At 41.9% G+C, this 15,178-nt stretch overlaps 1 protein-coding gene across 1 annotated transcript in view; it reads left to right on the top strand.

Moving 5' to 3' along the window:
• LOC132765693 (uncharacterized) overlaps positions 1-15,178 on the top strand; it is a 100,174-nt gene that overhangs the window by 53,591 nt on the left and 31,405 nt on the right. Inside the window, exons 20-21 of the mRNA XM_067464751.1 lie at positions 6,714-6,859; positions 13,760-13,969. Coding sequence (XP_067320852.1) covers positions 6,714-6,859; positions 13,760-13,969 — 356 coding nt within the window. The remainder of the gene's footprint in view (positions 1-6,713; positions 6,860-13,759; positions 13,970-15,178) is intronic.

Raw genomic sequence — 15,178 nt, 5'->3', positions numbered from 1 at the left:
TGAAAACTATGTTTCAAGATTACAAAGGGTGTCTCATTGAGGAGGAAAACTGGCTTTCTGCTGCCCTAGAGACCAGGGCACAAGGGAGCAATGGGTTCAAATGGCAGGGAAAGAGATTCAACTAAAAAGATTAGGAAGAACTTCCTGGAGAGTGGCATAGGCTGCCTGGGAGTGTGGTGGAATCTCCTTCTCTGAAAGCTTTTCTGCAAGGCAGAGGGTTGGACTAGATACCTTGGGGGTTTCTTCCAGCTCTAGGATTCTAGGATTATATATCAGGAGTACTTACTTACTTACTTAGGCGATCCCTCATTGTCCGAGTAGGATAATCTTCCAGGGTGGGTCCGTAGGTGACTGTGGAGCCCTATTCTTGATCTGCATCATCTCCCACAGTGAAGGCATTGGTTTCCAGGTGGAAGGCGGTCTCGGTTGGGGTTGGCTTGACGCGCCTTCCTCTTGGCACGTTTCTCTCTTTCACCCTCCATTCATGCCTCTTCAAATTCTGCAGCACTGCTGTGCACAGCTGACCTCCAGCTGGAGAGCTCACAGGCCAGGGCTTCCCAATTCTCAGTGTCTATGCCAGAGTTTTTAAGGTTGGTTTTGAGCCCATCATTAAATCTCTTTTCCTGCCCACCAACATTCCATTTTCATTTCTTGAGTTCAGAGTAGAGTAATTGCTTTGGGAGACAAAGTAGGCAATACAGATTCTCATGGATACACTTTCTCTCCCACTCACCCTCTCAACCTGGCCAAGGCTAACCCTGTTGGGATCCAAACTTTCCTGACTTTCCTTCAGTTTCTGCCTCCTTGGGGAGAACCTGGCCCACCCATCCTGCTCCAGCCCGCCATGCAGCCCCCAATTTAGAAAGTTAGCCCATGTCTCTTCTAGAATTTGTCAGCCAGAGTTGTTCCACCAAACTTTGACTTCGAGCAATGAGTTCAAATGACAGGAAAGGAGATTCCACCTGAACATTAGGAAGAACTTCCTGACATGATAGCCATATATAAACATGTACCTGTTCCGACTTACATACACATTCCAGTTAAGAACAAATCTACAGAACCTATCTTGTTCATAATTTGGGGACTGCCTCTGTGTGTGTGTGTCTCTCTGTGTGTGTATGTGTGTGCGCGCGTGTATAATTCCCCTTAGGAAGGAAGTCTCCTAACTGATGCAATTCATAAAGTACATTTGGGGGATTTTTTGAATATTTTACTGGAACTCCTTCTTTACTTGATTTCTACTCTTGCTGACATTCTTTCCTTCTTTGGGTGGTGCTCCTGGCACTGAATGGTACTTCTCCTCAATCCAGTCCAGCCCCATCTCATCCACTTACAAGGAAATTTACCCAGCTTTTTACCCAAGAATTTTTCTTATGGTTTAAATGAAACAGCGCTCCATGCGGTCATGCTGGCCACATGACCTTGGAGGTGTCTATGGACAACGTTAGCTCTTCGGCTTAGAAATGGGAGATGAGCACCAGACCCCAGAGTCAGACATGACTGGACTTAATGTCAGGGGACAACCTTTAACCTTACCCTTTAAATGAAACAGGTAAACTACAAGACTGACTGGGAATACCTTCACTCCTCAACATCTGTTTCATGTCTGCTCTGTACAGAATATTGTTAACTTTCCAAAATAAAGAATAAGACCAAAAAAATCACAAGGTTTGCTGATTGATTCTAAAAGAAACCCTTAGATGTCAACCACACCTGCATGCTTCAGATACTTACTTACTTAGGAGAATACTCGTAGCTTGAGGACGATGGCCCTCCAAGTGTAGTGTCTTGGTGGTGGGTCTGTAGGTGACTGTGGAGCCCTATTCTTGATCTGTATGTTCTCCCACAATGAGGACATTGGTTTTCAGGTGGAAGGTGGTCCCAGCAAGGGTTGGCTTGACATGCCTTCCTCTTGGCACATTGCTCCTTTTCACCCTCCATTTGAGACTCTTCAAATTCTGCAGCACTGCTGGTCACAGCTGACTTTCAGTTAAAGCGCTCAAGGGCCAGGACTTCCCAGTTCTCAGTGTCTATGTCACAGTTTTTAAGGTTGGCTTGAAGCCCATCTTTAAATCTCTTCTCCTGACCACCAACATTATGTTTCCCATTCTTGAGTTGGGATTATAGTAACTGCTTTGGGAGACAGTGATCGGGCATTCAGACAATGTTGGCAGTCCAGTGGAGTTGATGACGTAGGAGCATCACTTCAATGCTGGTGGTATTTGCTTCTTCCAGCACACTGACATTTGTCCACCTGTCTTCCCAAGAGATTTGCAGGATTTTTCAGAGGCAGCGCTGATGGAATCGTTCCAGAAGTTGAGCTTGACATCTGTAGACAGTCCATGTTTCACAGGCATATAGGAGAGTTGAGAGGACAATTGGAATTTTAGTTTTTATAATCCTGTATATTTTGATCACACACACTAGTCAGTTTGCTTTATATCATGCTGTATTTTTTGTCTTTTGTCACGTTATTTGTTTTACAATTGTCTGGAATAGTTGCATATTTTATAATTCTTATATTCTCTCTGGATATATGTGAATGCACATATATTTAATATTGTATGTCTTGGGCAGGAACAACTGTTCTGGGTTGTTTCACTTGTAAACCACCATCAAGTCTAGAAATACAGCCAGTCATTCGATTTTGTTGGGTCTAGGGGCACAGGACCCTTGTGAAAGGGAGAAAACTGTGAATCTCTTTATTTATTTATTTACTATATTTCTATATCGCCATTCTCAGCCTGGGATTGACTCATGGCGGTTTACAGAACCCCGAACTGTATTTAGCACAAAGAGTGCGTGTATTGGTGGGATGGCTTGGACCAACTATTTGTGTTCATTCACTTACATGAGAGGGACAGGGAATTGGGAGAAATTGGACAACCATCCCTTCTCCTTTTCCCATCCCACCCATGTCATCTGGATAGCAGTATGTGTGAAAAAGATCTTGGAGTTGTGGACAACAAGCTAAACATGAGCCAATAATGTCATGCAGCAGCTCAAAAAGCCAATGAGATTTTGGCCTGCAAACTTGTTTTCTGCTGCCCTGGAGACTAGGATGTGGAGCGATCGCTTTAAACTACAGGAAAGGAGATTCCACCTGAACATGAGGAAGAACTTCCTAGCTGTGAGCGCTGTTCAGCTGTGGAACTCTCTGCCCTGGAGTGTGGTGGAGGCTTCTTAATTGGAGGCTTTTCAACAGAGGCTGGATGGCCATCTGTTGGGGGTGCCTTGAATGTGCTTCTTGGCAGGGGGTTGGACATGATGGCCCATGAGGTATCTTCCAACTCTATGATTCTATGATCTAATGCAGTGGTTCTCCCCACATGTTTTGGCCTACAACACCCAGAAATCACAACCAGTTTACCAGCTGTTAGGATTTCTGGAGTTGAAGTCCAAAATATCTGAGGATCCACAGTGGTGCAGCAAGTTAAACGGCTAAGGTGCAGAACTTGTTAAACGGAAGGTTGGCGGTTCAAATCAATAGGACAGGGTGAACTCCCTTTGTTAGCCCCAGCTTCTGCCAACCTAGCAGTTCGAAAACATGCAGATTAGAGTAGGTACCACTTTGGCAGGAAGGTAATGACACTCCATGCAGTCATGCCAGCCACATGACCTTGGAGGTGCCTATGGACAATGCCGACTCTTCAGCTTAGAAATTGCGATGAGAACCACCTCTTAGAGTCAGACACAACTAGACTTAATGTCAAGGGGAAACCTTTACCTTTCCTTTACGCCAAATGAATCCCAGGTGAAAGGTTACAGAGATAACCTGGTGCTCAGGTACAGCCAGGAGTATGATTTCAGGGGAGCAAATGAAGGCATTTGGGTGGCAATGTCTCCATTTGCCATACCTAATTCACACAAAACAGTAAAATCTAGTACAACCACAGCTGGGAATAAGTGGTTTGGAGAACTCCGGATGTAGTTCTGTGGTCAGCAAAAAGTTGTCAGCTCTCACTTTTGAAACTAAGCACTTCCAGAAATTGTCAGCAGAGTGAATATCATGCAGTGGATATTCCACACTAATCTACCCTAAAGTCATATTTTCTCATTACTCTCTAATGTGCCAAAACAAAAGAAGATTCAAGCAAGAGCAACATGGGTTAAGAGAAGGATGTTGACCTTTCCGCTATTCAAACAAGGCAGGTACTTTGGACTTGAGAATGATCCGGGCAAAGAATATCAAAGGGACACATCTGTGAGATGAAACAATGGATTCTCTGTCCCTGTCTCTTTTTCATCTTCAAGAGACTAGTTATTGAACACAATTACATTGTTAATTATTCATGAGATTTCTTTAAAAGCTAATGAACAAAAGTAAGAAAGGAAATAACACTTCTTACTGGAAAATAGACTAATAGAAGACAGTTCCATCTTGTCTTCTGTGCTTTACTAATAATATAATATAATATATTATATATACATATAATATTGATAATATTAAATGTAATACAATATAATACCAGTAAGAATAATATTATAAATTTAATTATATATTTTATACTACATGTAATATTACTAATAATATTACAATATAATGCTATAGTACAGTATAGTAATATATAATACTGATATTGTACTGTGCTAATAATATAATATATTGTATGTATTTATATATCTTGTAAGTCACTATGAGTCCCCAGAGTGAGAAGGGCAACATATAAATGTCGTAAATAAATACTTTTCAGCATACTTTGTTTTCATTCTAGAAAATATCCTTAAAAATGTGTGCTTTCCCCCAAATAATGTCCCCAAAAAAGCTACACCTGGATGACGTCTACATCGAAGAATGAATACAGCTTGATACCACTTTAACAGCCATGGCTCAGTGATATGGAAGTCTAGGTGTTGTTGTCTAGTGAGGCACCTCTAGCTGAGAAGGCAAAAGACCTTGCATAACTACATCTATAATCCTGTGACATTGACTAATGGTATTCATTCTACAGTTTAGATCTATGTTTCTCAGCCTTCCTGATGTTGCAACCCCTTAATACAGTTCCCCATGTTGTGGTGACCCCCAACCATAACATTATTTTTGTTGCTACTTCATAACTGTCATTTTGCTACTGTTATGAATCGTAATGTAAATATCTGATATGTAGGATGTATTTTCATTCACTGGACCCAATTTGGCACAAATAACCAATATGCACAAATTTGAATACTGGTGGGGTTGGGGGGGGGATTGATTTTATAATTTGGGAGTTGTAGTTGCTGGGATTTATAGTTAACCTACAATCAAAGAGCAATCTGAACCCCACCAATGATAAAATTGGGTCAGATTGGCACACAGAACTCCCATAACCAACAGAAAATACTGGAAGGGTTTGGTGGGCATTGACCTTGAGTTTTAGAGTTGTAGTTCACCTACATCCAGAGAGCACTGTGGACTCAAATAATCAGGAGCAAACTTAGCATCAATACTCAAAATGCCAAATGTTACCACTGCTGGATTTTTGGAAAATAGAGCTTGACATTTGAGAGTTGTAATGCTGGATTTATAGTTCACTTACAATCAAAGAGTGTTCTGAACTCCACCAATGATAGAATTGGGCCAAACTTCCCACACAGAACCCCCATGCCTTGAAGGGATTTGCTGGTGTGAGCCTTCCTCCAGACTCACGCGCTCTCCCTTGCCTGCACATGCGCATCACGCTGCCATGTGCCAAGCACACTTGCTCTCTCAGAAATAGCCCTCCCCTTGGCTGAGAGGCTGATTGAGAGGCTGGCCAATCACAGCCGAGGAAGCCTTTTGGTGGGAGGATTTGCCATCTGTTTCCAGAAAGGAAGAGAAGGACAGGTAGAGAGATCTTCAGCCTTCTTTGCCAAAGGGGTTCCTAAGACCATCAGAATTATATAGAACCATATAATCATAGAGTTGGAAGAGACCTCATGGGCCATCCAGTCCAACCCCCTGCCAAGAAGCAGGAATATTGCATTCAAAGCCTACCACCCCGACAGACGGCCATACAGCATCTGTTTAAAAGCTTCCAAAGAAGGAGCCTCCTCCACACTCTGGGGCAGAGAGTTCCACTGCTGAATGGCTCTCACAGTCATATGTTTTCTTTGGCGACCCTCTGAAACTTCCTTGTGACTCCCCTCCCGGGTTCCTGACCCCCAGGTTGAGAAACGCTGGTGTAGATGGACCCCAAGTCATTTTCTCTCTCTGCATGCCAGAACTCTATTTTTAAGATGAACCAGTTTGAATGTTTACGCTTTCTCTCCTCCTGGCAACCGTAAGCTGCTCTTTGATAGCAGTCAATGGCTTACTTCTGAAGAATCTAATTTCCTGCTACACCGATGCCTAATAAAATGAGGAAATTCAACTGAATAAATATTGTCTCATTCAAAAAAGCAAACACAGGGGGAGGAGCAGGGATGGGGTTCACGGAGCTTGGCCCTGATCCATGCAAAAATGCTGAGGACGTGACCCACTCATACCCTCTGAGAAGTCTCCAAAATGTGCACATTTTCAAAACTCTGGTGTGTCTATACTGGGGGATTTCCCTGCTTAGCTGCCTCCAAGACATTTGGATATTTCTCTCATTTCCTTTCTGCAGGGTCTCTGCCAGCTCTCTGTCCACCTGCAGGCCAATATCCAACTTGCCTTCACCCCGCCCTGGAGTTGCTTAATCTATATTTATGCCATTTCCCAAAACTCAGCTGTTTCACTTGGGGTGGAGTTACCCAGCAATGAAGGTCTGAAGAGGAAGGCCAACAGTATCAGAAATCAGCAGGACTGCATTGGTCCTGCCACCACTGAAGCAAGGAGGTGCGCTGAAGGCAGAACCCAAAATGCAGCAACTTCACCCTTTTGCCTGCATCCTTGTGGCACTTTTGGCCTTTTGGACAGGTAAGCCAACATATCCCAGGGATAATGGCAGAGCTATCAGAGGGTGCATAGCTACCTACAAGAATCAGTAAATATTTGAAGGCAAAAATGGGAAGTGTTTCTATGAGCTGATGCTGGAAGTATTCATTCAGGACTATCTGTTCAGATATAGAAGAGTTGAAAAGGATGGTAAATGGGTTGTTGTTGTTTTTTTTGGGCTATATGGCCATGTTCTAGAGGCATTCTCTCCTGACGTTTCGCCTGCATCTATGGCAAGCATCCTCAGACTACCTCTGAGGATGTTTGCCATAGATGCAGGGGAAACATCAGGAGAGAATGCCTCTAGAACATGGCCATATAGCCCGAAAAAACCAACAACAACCCTGTGATTCCAGCCATGAAAGCCTTCGACAATAGGATGGTAAATGCTTGCTGAAGATCCCAGCGACAGTATCTATATTGTCGAAGGTGTCTATATTTTCGAAGTATCTATATTCTATATTGTATCTATATTGTCGAAGCCCTCACAACCTCTGAGCATGCTTGCCATAGATGCAGGTGAAATGTCAGGAGATAATGCTTCTAGAACATGGCCATATAACCTTAAAAACTTACACCAACCCAGTATCTATATTTACTGGATGTTTTTCCTCCATATGGCTGTATCTACACTGTTATATAATGAAGTTCATGGCAGCTATATGGGTTTTCACTGATCATATAATGCAGAAGCCGAAAGGTGACGCAGGCTTTGATCTAAACTGCCAGAAGCCCATGTCACCTTTCGGCTTCTGGCAACCCCCTTGAATTTCATTAGGTTTTCTTAGAGAAGGAAACCTTAGAGATGTTTTCGCCTGTTCCTTCCTCTGAAACCGAGCCTACAGCACTTGGTATTCATTGATGGTCTCCCATCCACTTGCTAACCATGGTTGGCCCTGCCTAATGTGCAAGATCAGATCAGCATTTAACATACAGGATATAGTTTTTATTAATATCTGATATCTTATGTGTAATCTGATGCCGTGCATAATACCAATACAGGTTGAACATCCCTTATTTGAAGTGCTTGGGATGGGAAGTGTTTTGGATTTAGAATTTTCCCTCAGACTTTGGGCATATCTGCATTTACAAAGCCAATTAGTCATGCATATCTTGTGGATGGGACACAAAATTAATTGATGTTTTATATGTGCACATAACTTGAGAGTGATTTTATACAATATTGTTAATACTTTTGTGCATGAAACAAAATTTGTGTGGACTGAACTATCAGAAAGCAAAGAGGTTGCTATGACAGCCACACATGTGGACAGTTTTGGATATCGGAGCGTTTTGGACTTTGGGGTGCAGTGGTTCAGTATAATGACAGAAGGATTATCCTGTAATCCTTTTCAATAATAATAATAATAATAATAATAACCCTGTTTCCCTGAAAATAAAACAGGGTCTTATATTAATTTTTGCTCCGAAAGATGTATTAGGACTTATTTTCAGGGGATGTATTTTCCCCCAAATGGATATATTTGAACAAAAAGAACATAATCTGGCTACCAGTATTAAAAAACTCTAAAATTAGAACAGCACAACAACAGAGAGGAAACAAACAGGGACATCTAATCACCTCTCAACAAAAGATTGCTCCAGGCACTGCCAGGCCATCAAAAGCTAATCAAGGTGGTCAGTTGAAACATTCACACCTAGCTCCAGCAGACAAGAGTCCTTTGCCCCACTCTGATCATTCCACAGATATATAAACCTTTTTTCCTATGTATTGTCGAAGGCTTTCATGGCCGGAATCACTGGGTGGTTGTAGGTTTTTTCGGGCTGTATGGCCATGTTCTAGAGGCATTCTCTCCTGACGTTTCACCTGCATCTATGGCAAGCTACCTCTGAGGATGCTTGCCATAGATGCAGGCGAAATGTCAGGAGAAAATGCCTCTAGAACATGGCCATACAGCCCGAAAAAACCTACAACAACCCAGTGGATATATTTTATTTAATTGTAACTAGTTTTTGAAGTAGGGCTTATATTTTGAGCATCCTGAAAAATCCTGAAAAATCATGCTAGGGCTTATTTTCAGGGTAGGTCTTATTTTCGGGAAAACAGAGTAATAATATATTGATATACCATCCTATCTTCCCCGAAGGGACTCAGGGCGGTGAGCAACAAAATCAGCAGACATTCAATGCTATGCAACAAAATACCTATCCCACCAAATCCCAAAACAAATACAGATTTATACCAAAAGTAAGAATAATTAAAACAAATGATAGCATAAAAATGTGCAAATTTACATAATTTACTTAGCTTTGCAAAAGGGCGATAATGTTTTTAAATGGAGGATGAATCAATTATGTGAATCCATATCTGCAGCCTGTGGGGGGACAATCCAACACAGAGACAAGGATGCTATCTTACTAGGAAGAATTGATTTGAGGCTACCCATAATTAGAGAAAGCTTGCTGAGTTATTTTGTGTATATTGATATTTTTACTGCTTTGGTTGTGTTGCTGTTCTAACAGAAAAAGAAAAGTAACTCACTACAGAGTTTAGCTTTCGGTTCTGTTGGTTTGGGGAGTATTGTATTTAGGAAACGAAAGCAGAAATTACATTAACTATTATACAACTCCCCCCCCCCCCCCGGTAGCTACAGGTTTTGCATCCACAGATTGAACCATAAGCTCAAAAATATTTACGTTACAAATCTGAAAAGCAAACTTGATCTCATAGAATCATAGAATCAAAGAGTTGGAAGAGACCTCATGGGCCATCCAGTCCTTTTGTTCCTGAGTTATAAATGTCATTTCATAGAATCCTAGAATTGTAAGAGACCTCATGGGCCATCCAGTCCAACCCCCTGCCAAGAAGCAGGAATATTGCATTCAAAGCACCCCTGACAGGTGGCCATCCAGCCTCTGTTTAAAAGCTTCCAGAGAAGGAGCCCCCACCACACTCCAGGGCAGAGAGTTCCACTGCTGAACGGCTCTCACAGTTAGGAAGTTCTTCCTCATGTTCAGATGGAATCTCCTTTCTTGTAGTTTGAAGCCACTGTTCCTTGTCCTAGTCTCCAGGGAAGCGTAAAACAAGCTTGCTCCCTCCTCCCTGTGGCTTCCTCTCACATATTTATACATGGCTATCATATCTCCTCTCATCCTTCTCTTCTTCAGGCTAAACATGCCCAGCTCCTTAAGCTGCTCCTCATAGGGCTTGTTCTCCAGATCCTTGATGATTTTAGTCGCCCTCCTCTGGACACTTTCCAGCTTGTCAATATCTTACCATACATTGAGCATCCTGAAGATGTTAGATATATCCTCAGGCTCTCTCCAGAACTCATTCGAGTTGTCAGTGTTGTATAGAACCTTCGCCATGTTTCTTCACCATTGAATATGCATGGATTTTAGTATCCATGGAAGGGGTGATTGGGTCCTGGAACCAAGCACCATGAGATATGAAGCATCCATTATGTAATCAACCACAGGAACACTGATAAAAATGGAGTGCATAATATTGTTTTGGAATTTCCCTGTTTAGGACATGTCAATATTGCACCCCTCTTTTCCTCAGCGTTCAGAGAAATTCAGATTTTATTATGATCTCTCTAGAAATCTCTAGGTTTTCCAGGGCGATTCTGTGATCACCTTCTGCTGGACACTGACCATATACTCACTCTGATAAACCTAGAGATACCAAGAAAGAACATGTGATTTAGTTAGAATCATGGATAAGAGGATCTGTGCCCGGTGGGTGTATGCTACAACCAGAAGGGCCAGGACAGAGAAACAACTCACCAAGTTGTAGATTAGTCACGGGGGTTTGTTACAATTTGGCTAATTAGGATGAAAGTACAAGCAATTTGCTTCAATGTATTGTCGAAGGCTTTTATGGCCGGAATCACTGGGTTGTTGTAGGTTTTTTTGGGCTGTATGGCCATCGTCTAGAGGCATTCTCTCCTGACATTTCACCTGCATCTATGGCAAGCATCCTTAGAGGTAATGAGGTCTGTTGGTACTAGGAAAAAGGGTTTATATATCTGTGGAATGACCAGGGTGAGACAAAGGACTCTTGTCTGCTGGAGCTAGGTGTGAATGTTTCAACTGACCACCTTGATTAGCATTCAATGGGCTGACTGTGCCTGGAGCAAACTTTTGTTGAGAGGTAATTAGATGTCCCTGCCTGCTTCCTCTCTGTTGTTGTGCTGTTGCAATTTTAGAGGTTTTTTTTAATACTGGTAGCCAGATTTTGTTCATTTTCATGGTCAGCCCATTGTATGCTAATCAAGGTGGTCAGTTGAAACATTCACACCTAGCTCCAGCAGACAAGAGTCCTTTGTCTCACCCTGGTCATTCCACAGATATATAAACCCTTTTTCCTAGTACCAACAGACCTCACTACCTCTGAGGATGCTTGCCATAGATGCAGGTGAAACGTCAGGAGAGAATGCCTCTAGATCATGGCCATACAGCCCGAAAAAACCTACAACAACCCAATTTGCTTCAAAATGTACAAGAAACGCAAGACATCTTACAGAAAAATGCAAGACATCTTATATAGTTCTGACAACAATTCAAACTTCCCACTCCCTCCTCAGATTGGCCAGGAAATAGGCTGGCCAAGATCTGCACCAGGATTGGCTGAAGGCTCCACTGATGTCATGGCTTGGTCTAATAGGTTGGCCTTCTAGGAGGGTTGGAATCTGGACAAGACAATGCTAGTGATATGTTGATAAACTTTTGATTAGCTCACTATCCAGTTCCATGACAAACAATGATACAGGGCTCAGGAAACAAAGATGCTGATCCTGGGCAATCAAGGGATGGGTTGTAAAAAGAATTAACAAATGTGCATATTTGTAAGTCTCTGTTTCCACAGGGGGCAGCAGGCTCTGAGCTTCAGGTAAATCACACAAAAATCTTTGGTCTACTCTGGCTGGCACTGGAGATTACTTATCTTTGCATATATACAGTGAACCTGATGGTTGCATTATGTAACAAATTTGAAAAATGTTCTGTTCCTGGTTTGAAAGTGTGATTTCCTACTTAATTGAGTGATACTTACTTTGAAAGTAGTTGTTACACTCCAGAACCATCATTTTTGTGACTGCTGCAAACTATGTTGAATTGGTTGAGACTTGAGATATTTACTGAAAAACTATAGCAAAATGTGCTGCAGGATATCACACAAAAACAACGTTTTTGCAGTTTAATAAACTTTTCCCCATGTTTTTAAAAAAATGATAGAACCAATTAGGAAATGGCATTTATAACCCAGGAACAAAGATTGTGTTACATAGTGTTATCTGTGGTGCAGCTGGCTGAGTGTCAGCTGCATTAAGATCACTCTGACCAAAAGGTCATGAGTTCGAAGCCAGCCCGGGTTGGAGTGGGTTTCCAACCAATTGTGTAGCCTGTTGTCGACCTTTGCAACCCGAAAGACAGTTGCATCTGTCAAGTAAGAAAATTAGGTACCACCTTAAAGTGTGGGGAGGCTAAATTAACCAATTTATGAGGCCATAAAAAGACTCCAGCAAGCACTCCAGCAAAAAGCATGCGGGGAATGCAGAAGTACTTCATCAGTGTCGCAGATGGACGATGAAAGCGACAGCTCCCCTGGCGGCCAGAAAAAGTTAAATAGCCTCTGTCTATGTCTGTATATGTTGTATGTCAAAATTGGCATTAAATATTTGCCATATATGTGTACATTGTAATCCGCCTTGAGTCCCCTGCGGGGTGAGAAGGGCGGAATATAAATGCTGTAAATAAATAAATAAATAAATAAATAAATCTGTATTGGGAAATGGCCAGAGGGATTTGCCCAACCTTCCTATTCCAGCGGGGTAATAATAAAACTTTTAATAAAACTTTATTTATGGGTTGCTGTACGTTTTTGGGCTGTATGGCCATGTTCTAGAAGCATTCTCTCCTGACGTTTCACCTGCGTCTGTGGCAGGCATCCTCAGAGTTGTGAGGTCTCACAACTTTCTTTATATTCCTCCCTATCTCCCCAGGAGGACTCAGGGCAGATTGCAATGGAGGTAATGAAGATTTGGCTGTCTCTGGGGCTACAATTTCATTAATTTTTTATAAAGCAGGTCATATAAAGTGTATATAGGAAATACAGTGTACAGTTAAGATACAAGTTGCACAAAATCATGAAGTTGATCCCACATTGAGTCACTCAGTGCTACAGTGAGTTGTTGTTTGATCATTTGGAAATTCTTTTCCTACTTGAAACACTCAATTAATCATTACCTATTCTGCTACAGCTTAATAACCAGATCTTGTTCCATTTCACTGCAATATTGGAAGCAAAGTAGGAATAGTACGGAAGTGATTCCATTACCCCTGCTTTGAGGATTCCCTAGGAATCTTCATCAAGGAAATGCCGGACTACTTTCCAATTGTTGAATGGCTAAAATGTAGAAAAGAAATTCCAGGATTTCACAACATTGAGCTATGGTAGCTAAAGTGGTGTCAAACTGCATTAATTAATCAATGTAGTTGCTCCATACATTAGAGAATTAATGCAGTTTGACACCACTTTAACTGGCCATCTATTGGGTGGGCTATCATTGTGTATCCCTGCATGGCAGAAGAGGGTTAGACTGGATGGCCCTTGGTGTCTCTTCCAACACTGTGATTCTGTTATTCTATTCCAAGTGCTCTTAAATCTATAGATATTAGGCTGCTAATTGTTCATGGATGCCTTTCCTAACAGAAACAGTTTATTTAGTATAGAGGAAAGAGTAACTTGATGGCAGGTTTGGAAGATGGTTCCCCAGATGAACTCTGGATCTCATGTTTTCTTAGTATGTCAAGGCAGTAAAGAGTTGGTCTGGAGTAAAGTCTAGTATATAACTATGAATAGATTGTGGCTTGCTGGTTTCAATGGATTTTCAACTTTCTATTATGTTCTCCTCCCAGATCCAACTGATGCTGCTGCCTGTGACCCTGAAACAGCCACAATTATAGGCGGCAATTATACTTTGCTGGAAAATGGCACACTTTTGCAATACAGTTGCCCAGCTGGACAGTACCCATACCCTACTGACTTCCGGCGTTGCGAATATAATGGGAAGTGGAGCTCCATGCAAAAAACAAATGGCGACGCCATCCGCCAAGCCAAGTGCTATGGTATGAAAAGACACTTGTTGCCTTGTAAATAGAGAGTTCTTGCATATTATGGAAGCAGTGTTTCTTTAGCTAAGGTTTCAGGGAACAACCAGATCCATAAATCTCCAGATATGGTTTCCACGACACCTCAAATGTGGAATGTAGATGTTGATGTTTCTTGTCACATGCGTACACAAACACAACCTCCAAATACAACTGTCTTCATCCAAGATCCTATAATACTTCAGTGCTGCATAAATATGGGATTCTGTTACACAATTTGTATACTGAATATCAGTCTCGTTTAGGGTGAGCAACTGGACAGGGGGTGAGGCCACTTTTTTCACGGCACCCACCTGATGATTCACACCAGCATATACAGTCCAGTGAATCCAAAATGAGGTCATTTTGGTGAGTTCTATGAGGATTGGGAGAAGCCAGCCATGGTGTTTTAGGCTCAATTGGGCTGGCTTTCAGCTTACTAATTATCCTAAAATCCTGAATCTAATAATACAAATTGGTTTTGGGGTTTGGGAGGTTTCAGGAGCAGTATTTGGGGGTCCCAAAGGCAGCACCCAGCCTCCATGCTTTGACCACTCCAGATTTGGTATAATGTATGTGGATCAGTGGTCTGTGCACATGGTTTACAACCCATTGTACAAGTGCTATCTGTGGCGTAATGTAAAACAAACCACGTGTAGTTTACATTTGAGCAGCCCACACACTGCCTTACCAGAGAAAGAAAATATGCTCCACAGATTAACAGTAAAGAACAAGTAGTTCTCTTTGTAGTTCTGAACAACATATGTATAGTGTAATCAGTTGCATCAACTGACATAATGTCCTTTTATGTGAGATTTAAAATGGTCTTTCTTGGTCCATGTGGACAAACTCCTTCAGCAACTCATGAAGTGAGAGCACACTCCAAACTCTCTCTCTCTCTCTGCTTCTCTCTTTTCTCTCTGCTTCTCTGCAAGCACCTGCATAGCTCAAGCCTGAACAAAAATGTAACAGTAACCAAAAGTTCCAGGCTCAGCCTGCTCCCTGGGCATAGCCCGACCAATCAGCTTTGTGAATCTTATTTTACAGTTGACACACACACATTAGCTGATTTCTCTACATGCTCCAACACTGTGTACAGATTTATTTATTTTATTTATTTGTCGTGTCAGGGCAACCAGTCAATTATATTACATTTCTAACAGAACAAAGCAAACAAACAGACAAAAT

This window comes from Anolis sagrei, chromosome 2, assembly GCF_037176765.1.
Source record: "Anolis sagrei isolate rAnoSag1 chromosome 2, rAnoSag1.mat, whole genome shotgun sequence".
Taxonomy (NCBI): Eukaryota; Metazoa; Chordata; class Lepidosauria; order Squamata; family Dactyloidae; genus Anolis; species Anolis sagrei.
The sequence above is the reverse complement of the archived record's forward strand: the minus strand, read 5'-3'. Positions and strand labels throughout refer to the sequence as shown.